The 21,990-nt window shown below is 39.8% G+C and overlaps 1 protein-coding gene across 1 annotated transcript in view; it reads right to left on the reverse strand.

Moving 5' to 3' along the window:
• LOC140240812 (centriolin-like) overlaps nt 1–21,990 on the reverse strand; it is a 94,440-nt gene that overhangs the window by 37,997 nt on the left and 34,453 nt on the right. Inside the window, exons 15-24 of the mRNA XM_072320584.1 lie at nt 14,084–14,233; nt 12,474–12,627; nt 11,897–12,007; nt 11,235–11,396; nt 10,038–10,636; nt 6,484–6,537; nt 5,517–5,588; nt 5,121–5,284; nt 4,523–4,727; nt 3,121–3,392 (exon numbers count right to left, since the gene is read on the reverse strand). Of these exons, the coding sequence (XP_072176685.1) occupies nt 3,121–3,392; nt 4,523–4,727; nt 5,121–5,284; nt 5,517–5,588; nt 6,484–6,537; nt 10,038–10,636; nt 11,235–11,396; nt 11,897–12,007; nt 12,474–12,627; nt 14,084–14,233 (1,943 nt within the window). The remainder of the gene's footprint in view (nt 1–3,120; nt 3,393–4,522; nt 4,728–5,120; nt 5,285–5,516; nt 5,589–6,483; nt 6,538–10,037; nt 10,637–11,234; nt 11,397–11,896; nt 12,008–12,473; nt 12,628–14,083; nt 14,234–21,990) is intronic.

Consider the following 21,990-nt stretch of genomic DNA (forward strand, 5'->3'; position numbering starts at 1 on the left):
TCAAAATTCTTGAAAGGATTGTTTTCTCCAGACTTACAGATTATCTTTTGGACAATAAGTTATTTGATCCTTTCCAATCCGCATATCGCCCTTACCATAGCGTTGAAACCCTTCTCCTTAATGTGTCGAACTTCATCCTACAGGAAATGGATCGGGGAAATGTTACAGCTATGATTCTACTTGATTTGTCCTCCGCCTTCGATACTGTTAACCATACAATTTTGTTAAACACTTTCCAATCTCTCGGTGTTAAAGGTCAGGCATACGAATGGTTTAAATCTTACCTTTCATGCCATTCACAGGCAGTGCGTGTCAACAGTTGCAAATCAAATGCTATGCCTCTCAATTGCGGTGTTCCACAGGGTTCTGTGGGCGGGCCCACCTTGTTTTCTATTTATCTTATTGGCCTGGGACACATATTGCGTCAGCACAAAATTAACTATCACATATGCTGATGATATTCAACTTTATATATCTTTTAAACCTAACCAGGCCGATGCCTTACATGCTTTGAGTCAGCTTGAGAATGCAATGAACGATGTTTACTCATGGCTGAACTCACATTCTTTGAAATTGAATACGGCTAAATCTGAGTTTTTAATGTTTGGTTCGAAGACACAATTACGTAAAATTGACATAAATTCCATCTCCTTTTCCGGCATGTCAATTAATGTGACCAAAACCTGTTGCAACCTGGTTGTAATGCTTGATTGTAATATGACTATGTCTCATCAAGTTTCTAGCATTTGTAGGTCTGTAAGATACCAACTTCGCAATATCGGCTTCATTAGAAAATACTTGAACCGATCTTCTACCGAAAAATTAGTCCATGCTTTGATATCCTCTAGGCTTGATTTTGGAAACTCTGCCTTATTTAACTTACCACAAACTCAGCTCTCTATGGTACAGAGGCTTCAAAATGCGGCAGCACGCATCATTACACTGTCCAAGAAACACACTCACATCACCCCTATTTTGAGATCACTTCATTGGTTACAAGTCAAAGATCGCATTATTTTTAAGATTTTACTTCTGACTTTTCATTGTATTCAGGGCACTGCTCCTCAGTATAACATTGACTTACTCCATAATTACATCCCTGTTAGATCTTTACGCTCATCCAACTCCGGTTCTCTTATAATTCCGAGATTTTCTATAATATGGGGCACTCGTGCCTTTGCCCATGCTGCTCCCACCTTATGGAATAACTTACCTCCAGCCATAAAAAATTGTTCTTTATCAGATTCTTTTAAAAGCAGTCTAAAAACTCACCTGTTTAAAGGTACTAGCCCACATTTGCAAACCCACGAAAATCAAAACTGCATAAAACAGGTCCAATATGACTTCAAGTACAAGTTATAACTGTAACATAACTCACCTGTCGCTCTTTGTCTATACCATTCGATAAAAGAGAGAAAATCATCATTTTAAAATCAATTTTCAAACCGGGTCAACCCGACCCAAAATCAAATTACGAGCGCGGGCTATAGCTACGTACATTGTACATGTAACACGTACGTGGACCGGAGCTAGCGAGCGTTATACGCATGCATACGGATTACGGTGCATTTTCATTTATTTTTATGAAAGTAATGGACTAATTGGAACGAAATTTTGCACAGGTGTTACTGCAATCATACCCAAACTCCATGCTAACTATGAGACCAATTGCTGCAGGTTTACAAATGTGGGCTAATACCTTTAATGCCTCCTTTTGAATACTTATTACTTTGCATTTTGTACGTTTTTTACTTCCTTCACTTTCTCTTCCTTCCGCACCTAGAGCACTCTGCAAAGTGGATTTGGCGCTATATAAATCATATCAATTATTATTATTATCATTATTAACATGACTTGAAGAAAATACAGAAAAAAGTTCAAAAAATGGCAGTTGAGGTAGGGGTAAAGGAGAGGGACAATTTAACCCTACATATGGGAAAAAGGTTAGTACAATGGTTTTACACTAAAATTATTATTACCATTTCTTTGACCCCCTAAAACAGGGGTTAGACAACAAAACTACCACAATAGACCAAAAAATGACTGAGTTATAGCAAAAAATGTCTTTTTAAGCCGAAACAGCTGCCATCTTGGATTTTTTCAATTCTTGGCCAGGGCACCCAGAATTTCACATTTTTTTTAAATTCTTTTTTTTTCCAGAAATGGTGTCAGTAGGCACAAAGTCATTAAACTAAGGTGTGATGAGCATATTCTTAAAAATTTAACCTAAAATTGACCCTCTATAGCCCACCTCTACTATTAAGAATTTTGTCTTAGCCAGAAAATAAGGAAAATAGCTTAGATTTTCTGAATTAAGCATGCTTATCTAGTTTGCTGAATACTGGCCAAGATGTCTATACCTGTGATGGGAATTTACTGACATTTTTTAAAGTCCTTTAAATTCTGTTTTGTTATATTCCTTTTCTTAATGCTGTTTAAAATTTTAAAGCACATTTGTGGCTCCTGATGGTTGTGTTCATCTTCGAGTTACATATGAGGTACAGCTAGCAGCTAAAAAAGTTGTTTACTTCTGTGTGTGGTATAGACTAAGTGTTGTGCTGGCAAGTTTTTATAAATTGACTATGAAATTAAGAATTTACTCATTGTCACTTCAAAAGTGATTATGGGTAGATCTAATTGTTATGTATTAGATATCTTCTACTTGGTCCAAACACTGTGCATCCTGTATTTCTGAGAACATTATTGCATCAGAGAGAGAGAGAAGAAAGACAAATTACGCATTATAGCACCATCGCTGATTATTCGCAAATTGGGGAATATTCAACTGGGATGTGCAAAGACACTGCTAGTGAAATGTTCTGAGAAGTAGTGATATTATAGTTATATACAATTGTATATTATATATCACACAATGTTCTTTACACAGGAAAACTTTCAACACTTTAATGAGAGGTTTGTGAGAAATTCAGAAAATATATGTGAAAAACAAGCTAACTACAAGTACTGCAAATACTACCTGTACATGAGTAAAGTAATCTCATCTTGGTAATGGTATTCACATGAAATTTAAGATTTAGGATAATGAGATAGTGTTAAGAGCCCCTTGGTAAGTTGATTTTTGGAGAAAAAAGAACTATGATGGGAAACATGCGGCTGTACCTTGTGTTGTTCTGTTCAAGTTGAGTCTCCATTCCTTTGTAGGCAGTTTCCCTAGACTTCACATGGTTCTCTATGTCTTGAGCTGCTTTCTCACTGGCCCTACATCTCTCTTCAAGTCTCTCAGCATCCTCCTCTGCCAACTTGACCTGTTCCTGGGCCTTTAATAGGTCAATTGCTGCTTCATGGGCTCGACGGTCCAATTCTTCATGCTCTTCTTTAGCCAGGGCCAAGTCTCGTTTCACCTTGTCATAATGATGCACCATCTCCCGAGCCTTAAATGACAAATAGTAACCATGGTGTGATTTTAAAACCTGTCAGCTGTCATGTACTGCTTATAAAAGTCATGACCATTTCTCATCTAGTGTTTGGATTATGTAAATAAAATAAAATAACTACAGCCTAAAAAAGATATATCAATGAGCAACAACTACATACATAAAATTGATATAGATATCTCTTGAAGCTCATGGTTTGGCAAGTACAAAATGTTTTCAGTCTTTTCAATCCAAAGGTAAGGATTGTAACTAAAAGTCTACAATTGATATGGCATCAACAGAGACTCCAACTCTCCCGTTTTTGACTGGAGATCTCCCGCCGAAAACCCATTTTTGCAAAATCTCCCGTTCTCCCGTGTGAGATTTAATTTCTCCCGCCCTGGCTCTTTGTCTCCCGTTGGAAGGGATTTCTTACTTATTTCTATCGTATGTTGAAAAAATAAGCCTTAGATAGCACAAGAGAGCATCTAGAACCCTAGGAACTTTGCGCTTCGCACACATCAAGTTGGAGTCTCCCGTTTGCTAGGGGTTTCAGGCGGGAGAATCTCCAGATCAGAAGGTGCTTTGGGTTGGAGTCTCTGCATCAATGTAGGTGCATATGAAGGTGTTTATCTCCCTTACCGTGCCAAGGAGGGAGTTTGCAAATTGTGGCGGAGAGATGGAGATGGGAATCCTGATAGATCTTTTGTGTGAAAAGTATGGTCATTTTGAAACATTTATACATCCCAAACACTCACTGCAACAGGGTAACCAAGAGAAAATCCTTTCTCATTCCACTGTCTTAACACAAGCACAAAACAAGCCAAACAGTTATAATATGGTTGTCAACCATTACACAAGAGAATGATAAAAAAATAATACAGGGAATGCAGCATGTGCAAGAGTTGTGTATACTCATATACAAATGCAACCCTTTGAACAACAACCTCACTCACTGGCATATGCAGATGATGATATTACCAAGTACAAACTTGATGAAGAGTTAACACACCTGCGTCGTTGCTACCACGCAACTTTAAGAAGTGAGTAATTTGTATCTGTCTTTCCTGTGTATTCCAGAGTGAGTTAGTGGAATCATGAAGTGTGTCTACAGCAGTTTGTATTCCTGGCTGTCCTGAAAAACCCACCTTGTCCTGGGCTTCATGTAGGTTTGTCTGGCACTCCACAAGGAGTCTGTCTGCCTCCCTGAGCTCTGCCCTTCTCTTAGCCAGGGTTTGCTCCAAACACTCCACCTCATCCTCAAGGAAGCCAGTCTGATGAAGCAGCTCATCTTCATCAACTTCAAAGTCATCCTCTTCAGGGATGAACCTCCTTCTTCCCTCAAGAAACTCCCTATGACATGCAGGCATATGTCACAATCTAATAATTCTCCAATTTTGACAGCCTATTAAGTTGTCCTTAAGAATACAAAGTAATACAGTTTTAACTACACAGAGGTAGAATAGAGACCTTTTACATCAGGGGGAATGGGGAAAGCATTTTAAAACTTTCAATACAAACAAAGGAGATGAGAAAGTAAAGATGGTTAATGAAAGATTGAATTGGAAAAAAACAAACAAACAACAGTTGGGAATTTAATAGATGGTCCAGAAATCGATAAAGAGTTGAGAAAGGACATTGACAGTGTGCATTTGTCTCAAAATGTGTGAGAATAATCCTGAAACCAGTGTTTATTTCTCTTGTGCTTAAAGACAAATTCTTGACAAGTGAAAAAAGCTTACTTACCTTCTGCTTCTCCTGTCATTTACTGCTTTGTCTATATCTCTCAGTTCTCTCAATTTAGATTCCTTCTGGTTCTGTAGGTCTCTGCCATCTTCCCTTAACCTTCGAAGCGCCCCCTGTTGTCTGGATACGGCCAAGTCAAGGGCATCCAGTTCCTCTCGTTTATCCTATATATGCAATATATTCAAATTTTCTTACTAATACAAGACATAACAAGATATCACATTGCTCAAGGTATTTTCCCAATTTGTGGAAGCAATTATTACTTGCTGTCAATCAAAAATGGAGGCTTCTAGCATGCACACCTTGTTACTGATTTGGTAGTTCTATGAATTTTGGAATAAATGATTTCTCTCAAATATGTCATTGATGTTACACAGTAGAAATAGTGATACTCACCATGAGATCTTGTCGCAGCCTGTGTGAGGAATTCATAGCACTGGATACATCTGATACTCTCCTCTCTCTTCTCTATTCAAACAAAGGAACATTAGAGAGATAAGGTGTACATATGTGACTGTCTAGCTCAAAACCTACAAAAAGTAGGCCAAAATGGATTTCCCTTTTTCCTACATTATTTAGAAGAATATGCTCTAAGCTTTTGAATGATATATAACTAGTTAAAATTGGACCATTATAACATATCCAAAGAGACTGAAATAAGAGAGAGTTAGGGGATGCAGTTTCATAGAAAAGAGAGAAAAAAATTTAAAGATCACGGATATTCATTCGTGCTGTACAGAAGTATTGATGAAAATGCATTCTACTTCCTAGTGAAAAGTATGGTCCAGAAAAACTACTAATATCTGTCTTTCGGTTTTGTTTTCAGCAACCAAATTTTGATACAAGGTAGGGGAAGGAGTACTTTTCCATGCAAGACAAACTTGACAGAATTGAGTCAGTCAATCCAAATAACATCTTTTGGTCCATTACAGAGAATCCTTATCTATGAATTTTTGTAAGTTTTTGAGCTGGACAGTCGCATACACATACAATCACATAAACATATACATGTGTACATATACATACCATACATACATACTTTTGTACATACACATACATACATATACGATTACACAAAAAATACATATACATATACAGTGTACATGTACATTAACAAATATTTATGATACTATATTGTAACCCAATACAATGGGTAATGAAAGCAAAGCTACATACTATCCCTAAAATTGAATTACAATTATTTACAGTCTTTTAAACAGAACCAGTGTGTTTGATTTTCATAACCAGTCCTCCTTGGTATGAGCAGAATATTTGCAACTAATGTGAGCAGACTGTAGATCTATTGAAATGTAATGTTGTGATTATATGTATAAATATCAGGAAAACATGTCATGTACCCCACCTTCATTTTCTTAGCCTTTTCCAATTGTTTGCGCAGTCTGTCAATTTCGTCCTCCTGACCAACAGCAAACCGAGGATTGATGTAAAAAACAACAACTCATATATGAATAAGGCTTGCAGGTACTACATCTGTAAGTACTCTAGTCTAAGGATGAAATCAAAATATTACACTGGGTACTGTGTGATGTGTAGGTATAAAGTGGATTGAGAATAAATATCTCTTGCACATTTTACTTGATGACAATTACCTCTGCACTGAAGTAAGCAAAAATGAATCTTTGCTCTGAAAAGATGACTATGAAGAAATTCAAAACAACAAAAAAGTACTCTTACACAATGACACTGTCAACACTTTCATACAACATTCTCTCATACTGTATATGCTGAATATTTTGTGACATTTTTATTTTCACAAGTTGAGTGCTATTCGTAAATTAAAAAAATTATTACCTCTGATCACGACATGAACACATATATTTTCCACTCAATATTGTACTCCACAATCACAAAAATAACCACACGTAAAATTGTCAGGAAGTCCTGATTTGTGAAAAATTAGACTCACCAAATATGTGGCATACATTGTTACAGTCTATAGAATGTTAATCTCTATGACAATTCATGTACAACTAAGTAAAATGTTGAACTAGGTATAACATAACTTTTGATAAGGGGAAGGAGAAGGATTGTATTTACTTCTTTATCAACATTATTTGTATGATTTTTTTTTTTTAATGCACATACCAATGGGAGAGTTTTGCATCGATGACAATGTTACTTCAGCTAAACTGCACATTGGGTTGCCACCAGTATCACTATTCAGTGAAAATATGTGCAATTTTGCATTTACATAACTGTTATATTAAGTCTGATTTTAATGAAATCTATGCTTCTGTTCACCTGATTTTAATATGTTTATCAAGGGTCACATTACACATGGTGAGGAATGGCAGTTTAATGTTTGGAACTAATAACATTGCTATTGTCAGAAGGCCATTACCTAACTCAATAATGAAAAAAAAAAAAATCCTAAATTTAAATTTAAATTTGTATAGGATGTTGCGACACGGATTGTCGCCCCTACACGGATTGTCGCCTCCTGCTCGGGGCGACAATCCGTGATGGGCGTTGGCGGCATGGATTGTCGCCCCCTACACGGATTGTCGCCTGGCGACAATCCGTGTAGGGGGCTCGCGGCACGGATTGTCACCCGCCCTCGAAGCACATTTTGCTGGGTAATATCGTTCTGGACATAATCATTGAAATACTAACACATAACTTACATGGCTACATCCATGCAAACATGCCATGTAAAAAGTCATGGTGAGGTTTCAAGGAAGTGTATGTGCGCGTGCACATGATAATTTAGTGTCCGTTTGTGCATGTGCGTGTGTGTGTGTGTGTGTGTGTGTGATGGAAGAATGTGTTTATTATATCAGTTTTTTGCGTATGTGTTTTTTAGCTGCGCGTGGGGAGGGATACAGTGTCCTAGTAAGCTGTTGCTGGCATAAACATTGATATTGATTTTATCAGCAGCTTTGAATTTGATGATTTGTTTGGCAGATTTGTATATGAATTTGGAGTGGAGCTTGCGGTCGGGCGGATGCTGCTTTTCTGCATATGGTCAATTATGTCTTATTTATCAACATTGGGAAATCGTTTCATCAGGAAGGATGTGGTATCGGTTCGGGTGTGTGTCGGTATGTGGGAAGGGGGTTACATTTCGTTATTGCAAAAGTTTGTTATTCTGAAGCCTCATTCGTCTGAAGGGTCATTATTCCGAAGGTTCGTTATTCCAAATTTCATTTTTGGATCAATGAACCACTAGGTATAGGGAATTGTGTGTTTCGGATAAATGAAGCCTCGGAAAAAACGAAACTTCGGAATAACGAACCTTCGTGTGTGTGTGTGTGTGTGTGTGTGTGTGTGTGTGTATGTATGTATTTGGGTCGCTGAATGTGGGTGTGGGATGATTTAGGTTTTGTTTAATCAGGGGTTGGTGGGTTGGGGATTGGATTTGAAGAAGGATAGTTATAAATTTTATGACAGATGTTGGTAGGATTTAATATTTAGGATAGATGTAGGCCCTAGATTTGTTTCGGTTTGGGAGGGGAGGTGGTGGTCGGGTTTTTTATGACTGATTTCATTCTAGATTTGTGTAATATATTTGTGTGTTTTTTTATGTATATGCCCTTGTAAGTAAGAAGGTGTTACATGATCCAAACCAATATATTCAAGCAATATAGGTTTGGTAGGGCCCTATATACATGTCAAAACTTTCTTGTGAAGAAAATATTAGTAGGGTTGGTCTATAATCGAGTTATCTATGTTGAAGTGAGATTATTTGTGGTATAAATTGACAAATGGATTTGCTTTTGTTTCGAATTGCCATTTGCAACTTTTTTTGTTCATGTTGCACCCAGAATGGGTCGATTTATGAATGATTTGAATGAAATCAATAAATATCAAGGAAAAAAGTGCTGAGTTGGTTTATTTGCATTATGAGGTTTGTTTGAGTGTTTGTTGGTGTTTGTTTGTATTACGTATGTATTAGCGGTGTGCAATGGCAGTTCGTTTGTGCTAAAATCAAGTAACTATTGACAAATTTTTTACGGCGTGTGGAAATTATTCGCTCATGCATAAAGCATGCCAAACCTATTCTGGGACAAAGAATAGTGGTATGGACGTTCTAGTTTACAAGACTGATGGAAGAAAATGACTGCAGGGAAAAATGAACAAAGACAAATAACATTTGGGGAGAGTACCTCCCTCGTATGTATGTATTTTCTCTCGGTCTCTCTCTCGCCTAGCCCGCCTCACCGCTGATATTTGGTTGACACACCCATACTATTTTTAGATCAACGCTGGTGTGAATTCTTTAAACACGTGCTCATACACTCTGAAGGCGTTTGTATTGCCACAGTAGCGCCATTATATTCCACATACACACGTAAGCATACAGGCACACGTATACACACAGACAAACAAACCACTACCACTATGCAACCACCACACATGCACAGTTTCTACATATTGTATTATCATACTCCAAACACACACACACACACACAACAAATCATACACATCACATATCATGCAGCTCACAATACACACACACACACACACACACACGCATAACTTACCAGTCATACCCATCCCACCAAAGCTTAACAACGGAGGAACCACCCCGAGCCCGGGGCGACAATCCGTGACGGGGCGACAATCCGTGTCGCAACAAATTTTTTGCCAACACGGATTGTCGCCTTCGAGGTAAAAAACTGGGAACTGCACAAGCATCACGGATTGTCGCCAGGCGACAATCCGTGTAGGGGCGACAATCCGTGTCGCAACATCCTATACAAATTTAAAATGTGACTTCACAAACAATTCAAAATAAAAAGGTGCAATATATACAGTGTATCATCACTTGTTCTTTGCTGATGTTGTAATTGTAAGTTTACTAACTTTAAATCAATGTATGTGAGCTCCTTATTAGTTTGACCTCATTGCCATATTAAGCATCATCAGACGATCATATCAGACATGATCACATACCATGTTGTGGTGTTCTGGGACATTGCAAAATAGGTCTTCAGATGGTCCCTCCACTCTCCTCAATATGCCCCTCCTGGTGACTTCAATGGTATGATCCATCCCTTCATTCTGATGCACACCAGAAGTTGATGATTGACGACCTTGTACAGGGTGCCTATACTGTCCACTAATGGTACCTCCATCAGGCGGTTCAGCATTTGTATGAACCATTGTTGCTGTAAAGGGGTGGGATTGTACATGTGTCTGCATCGGTGGTACTTGGGGTGGGGCATGAGAGTTACTTGGATGAACCATGGGAACCTCCACAAAGGGTGGCTGGTTTGAGGTGGTTACTTGTCCCTGGGCATCACTGGTAGGTCTCATGTAACCACCATCCTCATGTCCGCCTGCAACCCCTCCACTGCCTACTTGATGCCATGTGGAAGGAAAGGTAGCTGGCTGGTACTGTGATAAGTGTGCTATAGATGGCCCGTAAGAAACACTAGCTCTCTGATTCATGTTTCCAGGATACATAGGCATGAAAGATGTACCATGTTGAGCAGGGATGTTAGGTGACATTGGTTGGCCTTGAGGTGCAGATGATCTGTTTCCTAGAAATCCTGCAAAAAATGATGCATCAAACATTACATTTAAATCATTGTACTTGTCTAGATATCAAATGCTCAGTGTAGCCCACATGCTGACTTTCAAAAAAAAAAAAAAAAAATCTGTGGTTAGTTGTTCAATGATTAATGACAGATATGCCTGTACAATGTTCTACTGTGTCTTGGTAATGGCATCTGAAATCTGATGCAAGTTGATCTACAGCATCAAAAATATACAAGTATCAATTCAGCTCATATTTTTTATTTGCGGGAATCAAATACCATTCCCGGACCAAATGGCTCTCATATCTGTGACCTCAGTGGATTTTTATCTGGTTTTGTTTTATTAGAAAGCCTTTGATATCTTCATGTCCAGTAGAAATAAACTGGGCATACTTTTTCAAGCTACTGTAGTTACAATGTGAATGTGTCAGCACCTGAAATCTCTTTTAAAAAGCCATAATTTCAAATCTTAACAAATGCAATATCTGTTTAAGATGATTTGCCATAGAGAGTTTATACATGTAAGTGCAATAAGGTGTCTCTTAAGTGAGACAAAAAGTTTGTGTGAAATGAAAGTGAACTGAGATCATCACACTTTCTGTATAGGTACCTCTTCCACCAGGGTCCAGGCCCTGTGCCGAGTCTGCTGGTATGTATGATGCCCTCCTGTCCATGCCACGGCCTAGGAGATGGTGCTGCTGTCCTCCCAAGCTTTGCCTCAAAGCATCAATCTCTCCAAGGAGATTCTGCAAATCTGTTGTTGTTTGTGGGCCTACAAAATAAAGTTCAATTCTAAAGCTTTACAGTACTTGCTTGAAAAAAGAACTGATGACATGACAGATGTCACACCAGTAAATGATATCATACTGTACATTTCAGAGTTCTTCATATCTTCTCAAATCACTCTTTAAATTGATAACAGTGGCAAAATACACAATTGCCTATGAATGAAAATGCATGGTATGGCAAAACAAACCAAATTTCTCATCTAACTGTTGGTTACTACTTGACTCTTTTTTCCTTTTAGTATTGGTATCCCACATTTCTGTCTCTGGTTAAAATAAAAGAAATATTGACATGACTTTAAAAAAAAAAAAGTTTGGTTGCGATTGTCCTACAGGTTTCAAAATGAAAATGAAGGCTTTACTGATACCAATGCCTGTAACAGGATGATTTCTGTAACAGTGCAGAATGGATCAATAACCATTCACATTCTATAAAACTACAAATCTCAGACATCAAGCATTAAGAGATAATCGCACTTTCACTCACTTGTTTGCGGCTGCCTTGTCAGCTGATCCAGGAGATCTTGGAGACGCATAATTTCATCCCGCTGAGCTCCAAGAACATCATGCAGGGCAGCGATTTCTTCTTCCTGTTCGGCTAAAGAAGTGAACACCACATATGTGATCGAGGATGATAAAGAAACTTTCTTTTACCGGTATTCAGCGACTGATAAAAGGATCCTATCCAATGCTACATTGTCAAATCTCCCTGGGCATTTTTTAGTTAAGATTGCTTTCATCTAGTGACTGTAATTTAGCTGTCACTTTTTAACAAAACACATACAGTATATGACAAGACATTGCAATGTACATGATCTTGTGATTCATATTCATGTCAAATCTCCCTGAGCATTTTTTGGTTAAAACTGCTACCATCTAATGACTGTATAAATCAAGCTGTTACTTTTTGACAAAACACTTATCAGTATGGTATATGACAAGACATCGCAATGTATGTCACATCACAAACATGATAAACTTTTTGTCTCCCCCCCCCCCCCCCAAAAAAAAAAATGATAACATTCAATGGGCTCATAATGGGATAAGAGAAAAAATATTCCCACCAACGGCCTGGGTTGCTCTCTCTCCATGATGTAATGTGTCCTCAAGCTCCTTCTCCCTGTTGCCAAGCAACTCCTCCAGGTTGCTGATCTCCTCCTGGGCCTTGGCAAGTTCATCGATAGCACGCTGGGCCAGCTGACCCCCCTGGATTTCGGCCTTGGAAATAATATCAATAATGTGTCATTATGTCTTTAGGTTTCAAATAAAGGGGCAGGAGAGATTCAATGTGGTAATGGGTTCATGGTAACATCATTTGTGTCTGAATTGACACCCTTTTCAATATCCATGTAGTTCTGATGTTTGACTGCCACACTTACATGACTTTATTAAGTTGGCAAATGATATCTTCGTTGTGACTACTATGGTCACCTGACAGGTTGATGGAGCCTGTTGATCTGAGCTATGCAGGTGATCACATGACAGAAGGTCAGATATGTGTTTCACAGTTAGACTTAATCCTACACAACTTTAAGTTGAGCCCTTTGTCCCTTTTTTACAACTGGGGCTCCAATCCAAAATTTCTTGGCTTTTTTTTTTTTTTTGGGGGGGGGGGGAGGGCACCACAAACTTGAGAGATGGGTTTGAGCTGATAAACTCTGAAGATCCTAAAGGGCATGGCACAAGGTCTATAATGTCAGTCCCTACATACACTGTACTTTTAACAGGTATGAAACCTAAGTTTTCCAGTGGCTTATGAAACATTTAACTGTAAGTCAGACACAGAATATTTGTATTAGCATTTGAAAAAGACAAACTGAGATAAAAACTCCTCACATTAATTTTATTCCCATAATTAGACACATTTCACCCCACCCATTTTAGGTGCCTATTTGCAAGCTTCCATTTCACATGTCTGTACATCAGCTGACAGAGGACATCTTCCTATTCAACGTAGTAAATATAGAGAGAATATCCTCAATACGATTATACCCCATTTCACAGAGATTTTTTTCTCATTATTCATTCGCCTGAAGCAAATTTCTTCGCTTCTGGCCACGCACTACAGTGTATCGGATAGCAGTCTGATTAATCTGACTTGTACTGGTCGACTATCAGGTCAGTGTCAGACACGTCGGACTTGAACTGATGAGGCAAGATCGTCCCATGAAGGAACTAAGCTCAGAGCTTTGTTCAGCATCGGACATTTCCAGTCGCAAGTCCAGTCAGTGTTGTATAAGTGTTGAGTCAGTCCAATAAGTGTAGAGTCAATCTGATATGTGCTAAACTTGTGTTTTGTGTCTATCAGGCGTGTCCAGCTGACGTCCTATGACAGTCTGTTGAGTTTCTGACTATTAAGCATTCATTGGACAGACTAGTCCCAGACTTGAGTTTGGTTTGGGGCCTCTTCTGGCATTTGTATCATCCTCGGTGAGCATTGGTACAGGTCTCTGGAGTTTGTTGGATCATTTCATCAGAACTCATCGGAACACTGAAATGTTTGTATTTTGAGGATCACATAGGCCTACGATGGTCAGTGCAATTGGGCCTTTACTCATAATCTAGTTAGCTTGCGGAGTGCCAATGCATATTGTAGGAGCATTAATTCCAAGGACACTTCACTGTCTCAATTAGACAATTAGACACTTTACTGGTGGTAGAACTCTCTATTCACCTTGGCCAGCGCTGATGCTTTTTGCCTCTCGTATTCCCTGGCTTGCTGGTCTGCTGCCCTCTGTTGCACTCTTTCATTTTCTCTAGCTTCACGATCCCTCTTGCGGAGCTCTGCCTGCAGCTGGAGGATTTCCTTCTCAGCATCAGCAAGCTAGATCAAGGCAAATCAAATTAATCATTGCTTGTAGTTAATTCCTTGAAAACACAAATACTTTGCAATGCATTTAATCCCAATTCATTCATCAGTTCAGTAATATGAATGAACAGTTCACTATTACAGTGCACTCCCGTTATAACGAACACGGTTATAACGAAATTCCGGTTACAACGAAATAAAATTTAGGGCCGCAACATTATCAACTCTATGTATTTTTATTGTTTATTCATTCGGTTATAACGAAATTTCGTTATAATGAAAGAAAACTGCCGGTCCCGAGGACTTCGTTATAACGGGAGTCCACTGTAAAATGTAGCACGGGTTAAGTAAGCCCTTGTTGACATTTTTCGTGACAATTTGTGACCCTGCATCACAAAACCAACAAAAAGTCACCACACATGGATTTTTAGTTAAGAGTACATAAGTAGATTCTGAAAAACAAGATTTTAAGGTCTGAAATGATGTATAACTCAATTCAAATGAACGCTCCTAACCTATCTAAATCTTGGAAAGAAAGAACATACTCTGGAAAAGTGTGAACTGAGAGAAGAGGATCATCAGAACAGGGCCTATTCAAGCCCTTAATCTTTACCAAGCTGTGCTAGCTGTGTGATGAATGGGACAAAAAACAGGATGTACACCACATAGCAACAACAATCAAGGGATTATTAGATTAAGCTGAAATTTAGCATGCTCTATCAACATGTCCTGTCAATGATTAATGCCAACTTTCAAAGCAGTAGTATTATCCTTTCAAAAGTTTTTAGAGTTGAAAGTGAAGAATGTGTGAAGGATTATCAAGAAATAAAAAGGGGCCTCTAAGACATTTTGTTTTTGTTTTTGTGGGCACCTCCATAGGTAGCTCCACTCATTAAGGGCTCTGATTATATTGTCTCTTTTACCAGGTTTTTGCTGCATTTTTGCAGTTTAATTTGGTTGTTTATATTGTTTTCTGTTTGTGTCAAGGATCTTGCTAGACCATTTCCAGTCAATTTGTTGGTAAGTTAGCTATATTTTTACAGTTGAATTTTGTATCTTGATACTGTAGCCTACTCTGTATTGCCATTTTCAGTGTCCAGTGTTGTACACTTGCTTTGTGCATCTTGTATGTGTACTTGCTTAGTACTTTCAATAGCACCTTTTGTTGTCACACCCTTCACATGTGTATGTCAATAGCATCACCTCCACAGCAATGGAGGGGATTAAGATCTGGCGTCTCTGGAATCTCTTCTTTTGTATACCTCTGATTGTATCTCTCTTGAACGTGAACCATATATTCATGCTGCCAACTGATGCTTGTAACTGTAATCACAGTCTACTTTCTCCTGTTCACAGGCTTGTCAGACACTGTGGTAAACCCAGGGGTTGCACTTAACTTTTTTTTAACTAGCCAGGCGGACTACTTAGAATCAATTTTGACACTGTTACGGAGGTTAACTTGGCCTAGCGAACCATCATAACCACCAAAAATACCCAGACTCTCAAACAAGGTGTTTGGTCGATCTCGGTCATCTTGTCGAAAACTCTTTGTTTACATATTCCTCCGCGGAACAATCAAGTGCCCAGAAATGATAATACAATGCACATGTATCCATAACACTTCCCCCCTAAAAGAGTGCATTTAACGTTTTAACACAAATGGACTCTATGTACGTTGGCACAATATTTTGGAACAGCATTGTACATTCCTCTTCCAATTCACTCTTATAACTCCATGAGTTTACCATGGTTGCATCATTATAAGAACACATAAACAAAGTATGCTATGGCTATATCAGCATCACATCCTGCGATAAAACATGTACCTGTACGACTTTAGTACCATTCAACGTGTACCAATCTAACACTCTCGTGAGTTACTGCTGCTTGTGATTTACAGCATACTGCATGAAATTGCATGTAGTTGTGCAACATTGATGTTACAATATTAACTTTCTCAACTCCTTAACCTTTATGCAATCATGTCATGCATACAAACAATACACCTTGTACCAAAATAAGATGGTTTCCTCATGAGAGCATACACATAATTTTACACTGTCATAATGATTAAACTGTGTACGAGGATCATAAACACGTCATCTCTTCCACAAACTGCATACATTGTATAATCCAACTGTTGGAATCATATTACAACCTACAACCAAACATCATATTCCATGATATGTGACTTACATATACCTGTACACGTTGTGTCAGCATCTATTGAAACGTCAAAACATCGACAAATGTCATATATCCTACTTATGTTTCTGAAAACTTTCCTGTCAACATACAAAACACCAAGAGTATGACCTGCCTGACAAAACATCAAACGAACCTGAATGAGATATACTTGATGATAACCTGTGTGTACACCTAAACTTAATAAGTGAGTGTATACCTGCCTGTATACATCCTGGTATAACACAGTCAGCTTAAATACATGCCTGTTGGTATGTTGGATACACTGTGAAATACTGAACACCTTGCCAAGGCAATGATTGAGCTATAATAATGAGCAAAAGCTATGTAAATATATAACTATATAATTGCTGTACCTAATACAGTATACTTATGCTAATTAAATCCAAAAGGCAACATCCAATACTTAGGGTGTATGCCACAACAAATTTAACCAATACCTGTACATGTACAAGTATGAAACTTCAAGTACCTGAACTGTACCTACATTACTCGATACACCACATTCTCTATACAAACAGCGACACTACCTGTTTGAAATCAATTTACCAACAACTCACATTCTTGACAACTGTTGATGGCTAGCATAACTTAAAACAGCCTTCATAGTGTATTCTTTTGTTGAGTGACTCAAGCACAATTATAGCTTGCTGTGTTTCCTTATTAACACAAACATGTCTGAAGATACTTCCATGTTGTTATTTACACATTCAAAGTGCCATTCATGCTGTTGGCATCACAATTATAGTGTATGCAAAATGCATACATGTACCACTCGTACATATACATGATGTACACACACTGTCCTGTGTACTTGCAAAACAAATTACACCTGTTTAAAGTGTTGCAAACATAAAATACATTTGCACAATTGTTGCATCTGGCAACAAGACAAAATACTGAGATGTCTCAATTAAGCACGAGAAAGGGCGTCTGCGACAATGTTTTCCTTTCCGCGAATGTGCTTAATGTCAAGGTTGTACTCCTGTAGGATTAAACTCCATCGCATCAGTCTCTGGTTTTTGTTTCTCATTCTGTTGACGAATGTCAGTGGGTTGTGATCAGTCCACACAACAATGGGTTGAGCTGTGCTGCCCACGTAGACATCAAAATGGCTGAGCGAAAGAATTAACGCTAGGGTCTCCTTCTCAACGGTAGAATACTTCCGCTGGTGCGCGTTGAACTTCTTTGAGAAGTAGCAGACCGGTCTGTCCACTCCATCGTCATCAGCTTGCATCAGCACGGCGCCTGCTCCGACATCGCTTGCATCGACAGCTAGGCTGAAGCCTTTCTTGAAGTCCGGCGCTGCCAATACAGGACCACTCGACAGGATTGCCTTCACTTGATCGAAGGCAGACTGGCATGCTGCTGACCACTGGAACTTCACATTCTTCCGCAGGAGATCAGTCAAGGGCGCCACAACATCCGAGAAGTTATGGCAGAAGCGACGGTAGTATCCGGCCATGCCGATGAATCTCATCAGCTCCTTCCTCGTCTTGGGAACAGGGACATCTTGGACTGCTCCTACCACATACATGACTGGCTTCGCACTTTCACCTGCACTTCTCTCAACATACTTCTTCAACATGTTGATGTGACACAACCGTTTCTTTTTCTTCCTGTCTGGCGTCTGAATGCTGTAATTCACATCACTCAATCTCTCCTCCACGACATAGGGACCAGAGAAGCGAGCACACAGAGGGTTACCAGGAATGGGCAACAGTATCAATACCTTTTCACCGGGACTGAACATTCTTTCCCTGGACCTCTTATCAAACAACTGCTTCATGTTCTTTTGACTGTTTCTCAAATGTCCAGCTGCAAATTCACGTGCACGAGTCAGCCTACCACGGAACGTGGTCACATAATTCAACAAACCAGGTGACTCATCCTCACCCAACAGCTTCTCTCTCAAGACCTTCAGTGGACCACGAACCTCGTGTCCAAACACTAACTCAAAGGGACTAAATCCTAAGGACTCTTGCACAGACTCTCGCACCGAGAAAAGCAACAACGGCAAGCCTTCATCCCAGTCCTTCTCGACCTCAAAGCAGTATGTTCTCCTCATGTTCTTCAGCGTCTGATGAAAACGCTCCAGAGCGCCTTGACTCTGTGGATGATAGGCACTCGAGGTAACACATTTGATACCCAACTCACGCATCACTTGCTGAAATATCTTTGAAGTGAAGTTGGAACCCTGGTCTGATTGCACCACCTTTGGCAAGCCAACCGTTGTGAAGAACTTCACTAACGCCTTGCTAACGTTCTGTACAGTGATACGCCGAAGTGGCACAGCTTCTGGAAATCTCGTAGAAGCGCACATCATAGTGAGCAAGTACTCATGTCCAGCCTTTGTCTTTGGCAAAGGACCAACACAGTCTATGATAACTGTGCTAAACGGCTCATCAAATGCTGGTATGGGCTTTAGGGGAGCAGGAGGAATCTTCTGATTAGGTTTCCCCACCACTTGACAAACATGGCAAGTTCTACAGAAATCTGAAACATCCCGTCTCAAGCCAGGCCAAAAGAAATGTTTCAAAATCTTGTCAACCGTCTTATTGACTCCAAGATGACCACCAAGAGCTGACTCATGCGACACACTCAAGATATGTTTACGAAATACTCTTGGAATGACAATTTGGTGAACTTCTCGCCATTCTTCATCACTAGAAGAGTCAACTGGCATCCACTTCCTCATCAACACATCTCCTTTCACATAGTAGCAAGTCCTTTCACTCAGTGCTTCTTCTTCAGCAAGAGCACTATCACACAATGCTACCAACTGTGGATCATTCTTCTGTGCGTCAATCAAAGAGCTCTTGTTCAACCCAATCTCATTTTCATCTACAGGCTGAGACTCATCTCCTATCTGACGTGATTTTGATGCTGCGGTTCTACTTGCTTCTACATCATCTAACCGACAGAAGAAACTCCCTTCTAGACTGATATCCTCTGGACTAGCCTTCATTTCAGACTCCTCTGATTTTCTACACATGGAACGTGTGACTACACAAGCTGGGAAAACTTCAGGGAATTCCTGAACCAATGCAGCTGTCTCATTTCCTTTTTTATCCAAAGGGACTGCACTGACCACTGGAATAGTCACTTTGTCTCCTGCAAGATCATTGCCTAATATCAATGCTACACCATCCATAGGAAGTGACTTCCTAACACCAAGGCTCACCCTTCCTGAAACTAGGCCTGACTGCAAATCGACTGTGTGAAGAGGGGCCTCAACGTAACTTCCTTCTACTCCTTGTAACAGTACACTTGTGCCTGTGGACGACGTTTGCCCAAAAGGTAAAACACTGTCAAGAATCAATGATTGAGATGCACCAGTATCTCGCAGGATGGTAACCTTTCTGGCTTCATCACACCCTACCAATGACACATAGCCTACAGAAGTGAATGGTTCATACTGAGACTTAATCTTGTCTTGATCAGCCGACTTAATCACACTCTGAACTTGTTCACACCAATCACCTGTCGATTCAACCGAACGACTCACCAATCCATTTGGATGAGACTTCTTTTCTTTGTCTTTTTCCTGTTTTTTCTTGTTCAGAACGGGACAAGTAGACTTCACATGCCCTGGTTGCCTACAATGGAAACACACAATAGGCTTCTCAGTGTTCCTACCTTTCTTGTCAGTCTCATTTTCTACCACCAGACCAGCCTTCACCTCTGTCTTACTGCTAAAATTTGTCTTACCAACACTTAGACGATTAGGAGCTGCATATTTGCTTCCTACATACCTGTTTCCGTGACTACGGGACAGAGTATACTCGTCAGCCATTGTACTAGCTACCGACAAAGTTTTCACCTTTTGTTCCTCAATATGTGTACGCACCTCTTGAGGTAGTGAACTCTTAAACTCCTCTAGTAGCACAAGTTCCCGCAAATCTTCAACAGTAGCCACGCCTACTGATTGCAGCCAACGAGTGAAGGCAATTTCCTTCACTTTTGCAAACTCTCTGAATGACTGTGACTCTAGTTTTCTACTGTTCCTGAATTTCTGTCTGTACGCTTCAGGAACTAAGGCGTACGCGTTCATGATTGCCTTTTTTACTGTTGCGTAATGCTGAGCCTCTTCGCGCGACAGTGAAGCATAAGCATCACATGCCTTTCCCTTTAACTTAGTCTGCAAGAGATGAGGCCATTTTTCTTTCGGCCATTCCATGCTATCCGCCACTTGTTCGAAGTGCAGGAAATATCTATCCACATCTCCTTCATCGAACTCAGGGACCATTCTGACATTTTTAGCGATATCAAAATGCCCACCACTGACGCTTACACCATACTCTCTCTCACCGACTTGACGAGCCCTTTCTAGAGAAACTCTCTCTCTCTCTAACTCAATCCTCGCTTTCTCAAGTTCAAGCTCTTTCAGACGTACTTCTACACTCCCTTGCACATCACCAGGGGGACTACCTGATATGCTACGCAATGCCTGGAGGGGAAATACTTCTTCATCTACAAGAAATTTAATTGTGTGCTGTGTAATCTCTGACTTTTTCATTGTACTCTTCACAGCAGGAACCTTGTAGTTTTCTGCAACACGCAACAAATCGACCTTTTTCAAGGTTAGCAACTCCTCAACTGTGGGTGAATCCACAAACTTCTCAATGGAAAAATCTTGATCTTTCTCCATTATGCACCAATAATGTACAGTTAATAGTGCAACAAGAAAACCTGACTATCACCAGCCAGCCGAAAAACTCTTTTCAACTGAAGAAAACCAGTCGCACTACAAACAATAACCCGTATGCTATACCACACACGACCCGACTGGGAATAACCCGTATGCTACACCACATACGAACCGACTTAAAATAACCCGTGTGCTCAACCACACACGAACAACAATGGCATTACCTGTGTGCTAAACCACACACAAACCACCGTGGAATAACCCGTGTGCTATACCACACACGAACCACCGTGAAATCACCTGTATGCTAAACCACATACAAACCACCGTGGAATAACCCGTGTGCTAAACCACACACGAACCACCGTGAAATCACCTGTATGCTAAACCACATACAAACCACCGTGGAATAACCCGTATGCTTAACCACATACGAACCGCCGTAGAATAACCCGTATGCTGAACCACACACGAACCACCACGTACGGGACCAACGACCAACGTTTGACCAACGTTTCCACGCAAACACTAGGGGAAGTGTGGGAGAGTTGAGCCACTTTTTACATTTAGTGATATTGTTCAATAACTGTACACAATTTATGGATTATTCGTTCGCTGGTATATACTACAACTATTCAGGCATAAAATGATAGCCCATTAAGACACCTAGCACAAACAACTTGGGGGTGACACTTCAACAAAAATATTTTGCAAAATGGCTCAAGTCTCCCTTGATGTGGTGAGAGTTGAGCCACGAGGTTGGGAGAGTTGAGCCACTATGCTATAGGCCCTACATATCATATTAAGAAGTACAGGCTTATAAAAGAAAATGACTATGGAAACCTATCTAAGGAAAGATGGTGTAATGGTAACAGAGGGGGCGGGGCATCTGTTTGACTTACGGGTCATCGGATGG

The sequence above is a fragment of the Diadema setosum genome, chromosome 17 (genome assembly GCF_964275005.1).
Source record: "Diadema setosum chromosome 17, eeDiaSeto1, whole genome shotgun sequence".
NCBI lineage: Eukaryota > Metazoa > Echinodermata > Echinoidea > Diadematoida > Diadematidae > Diadema > Diadema setosum.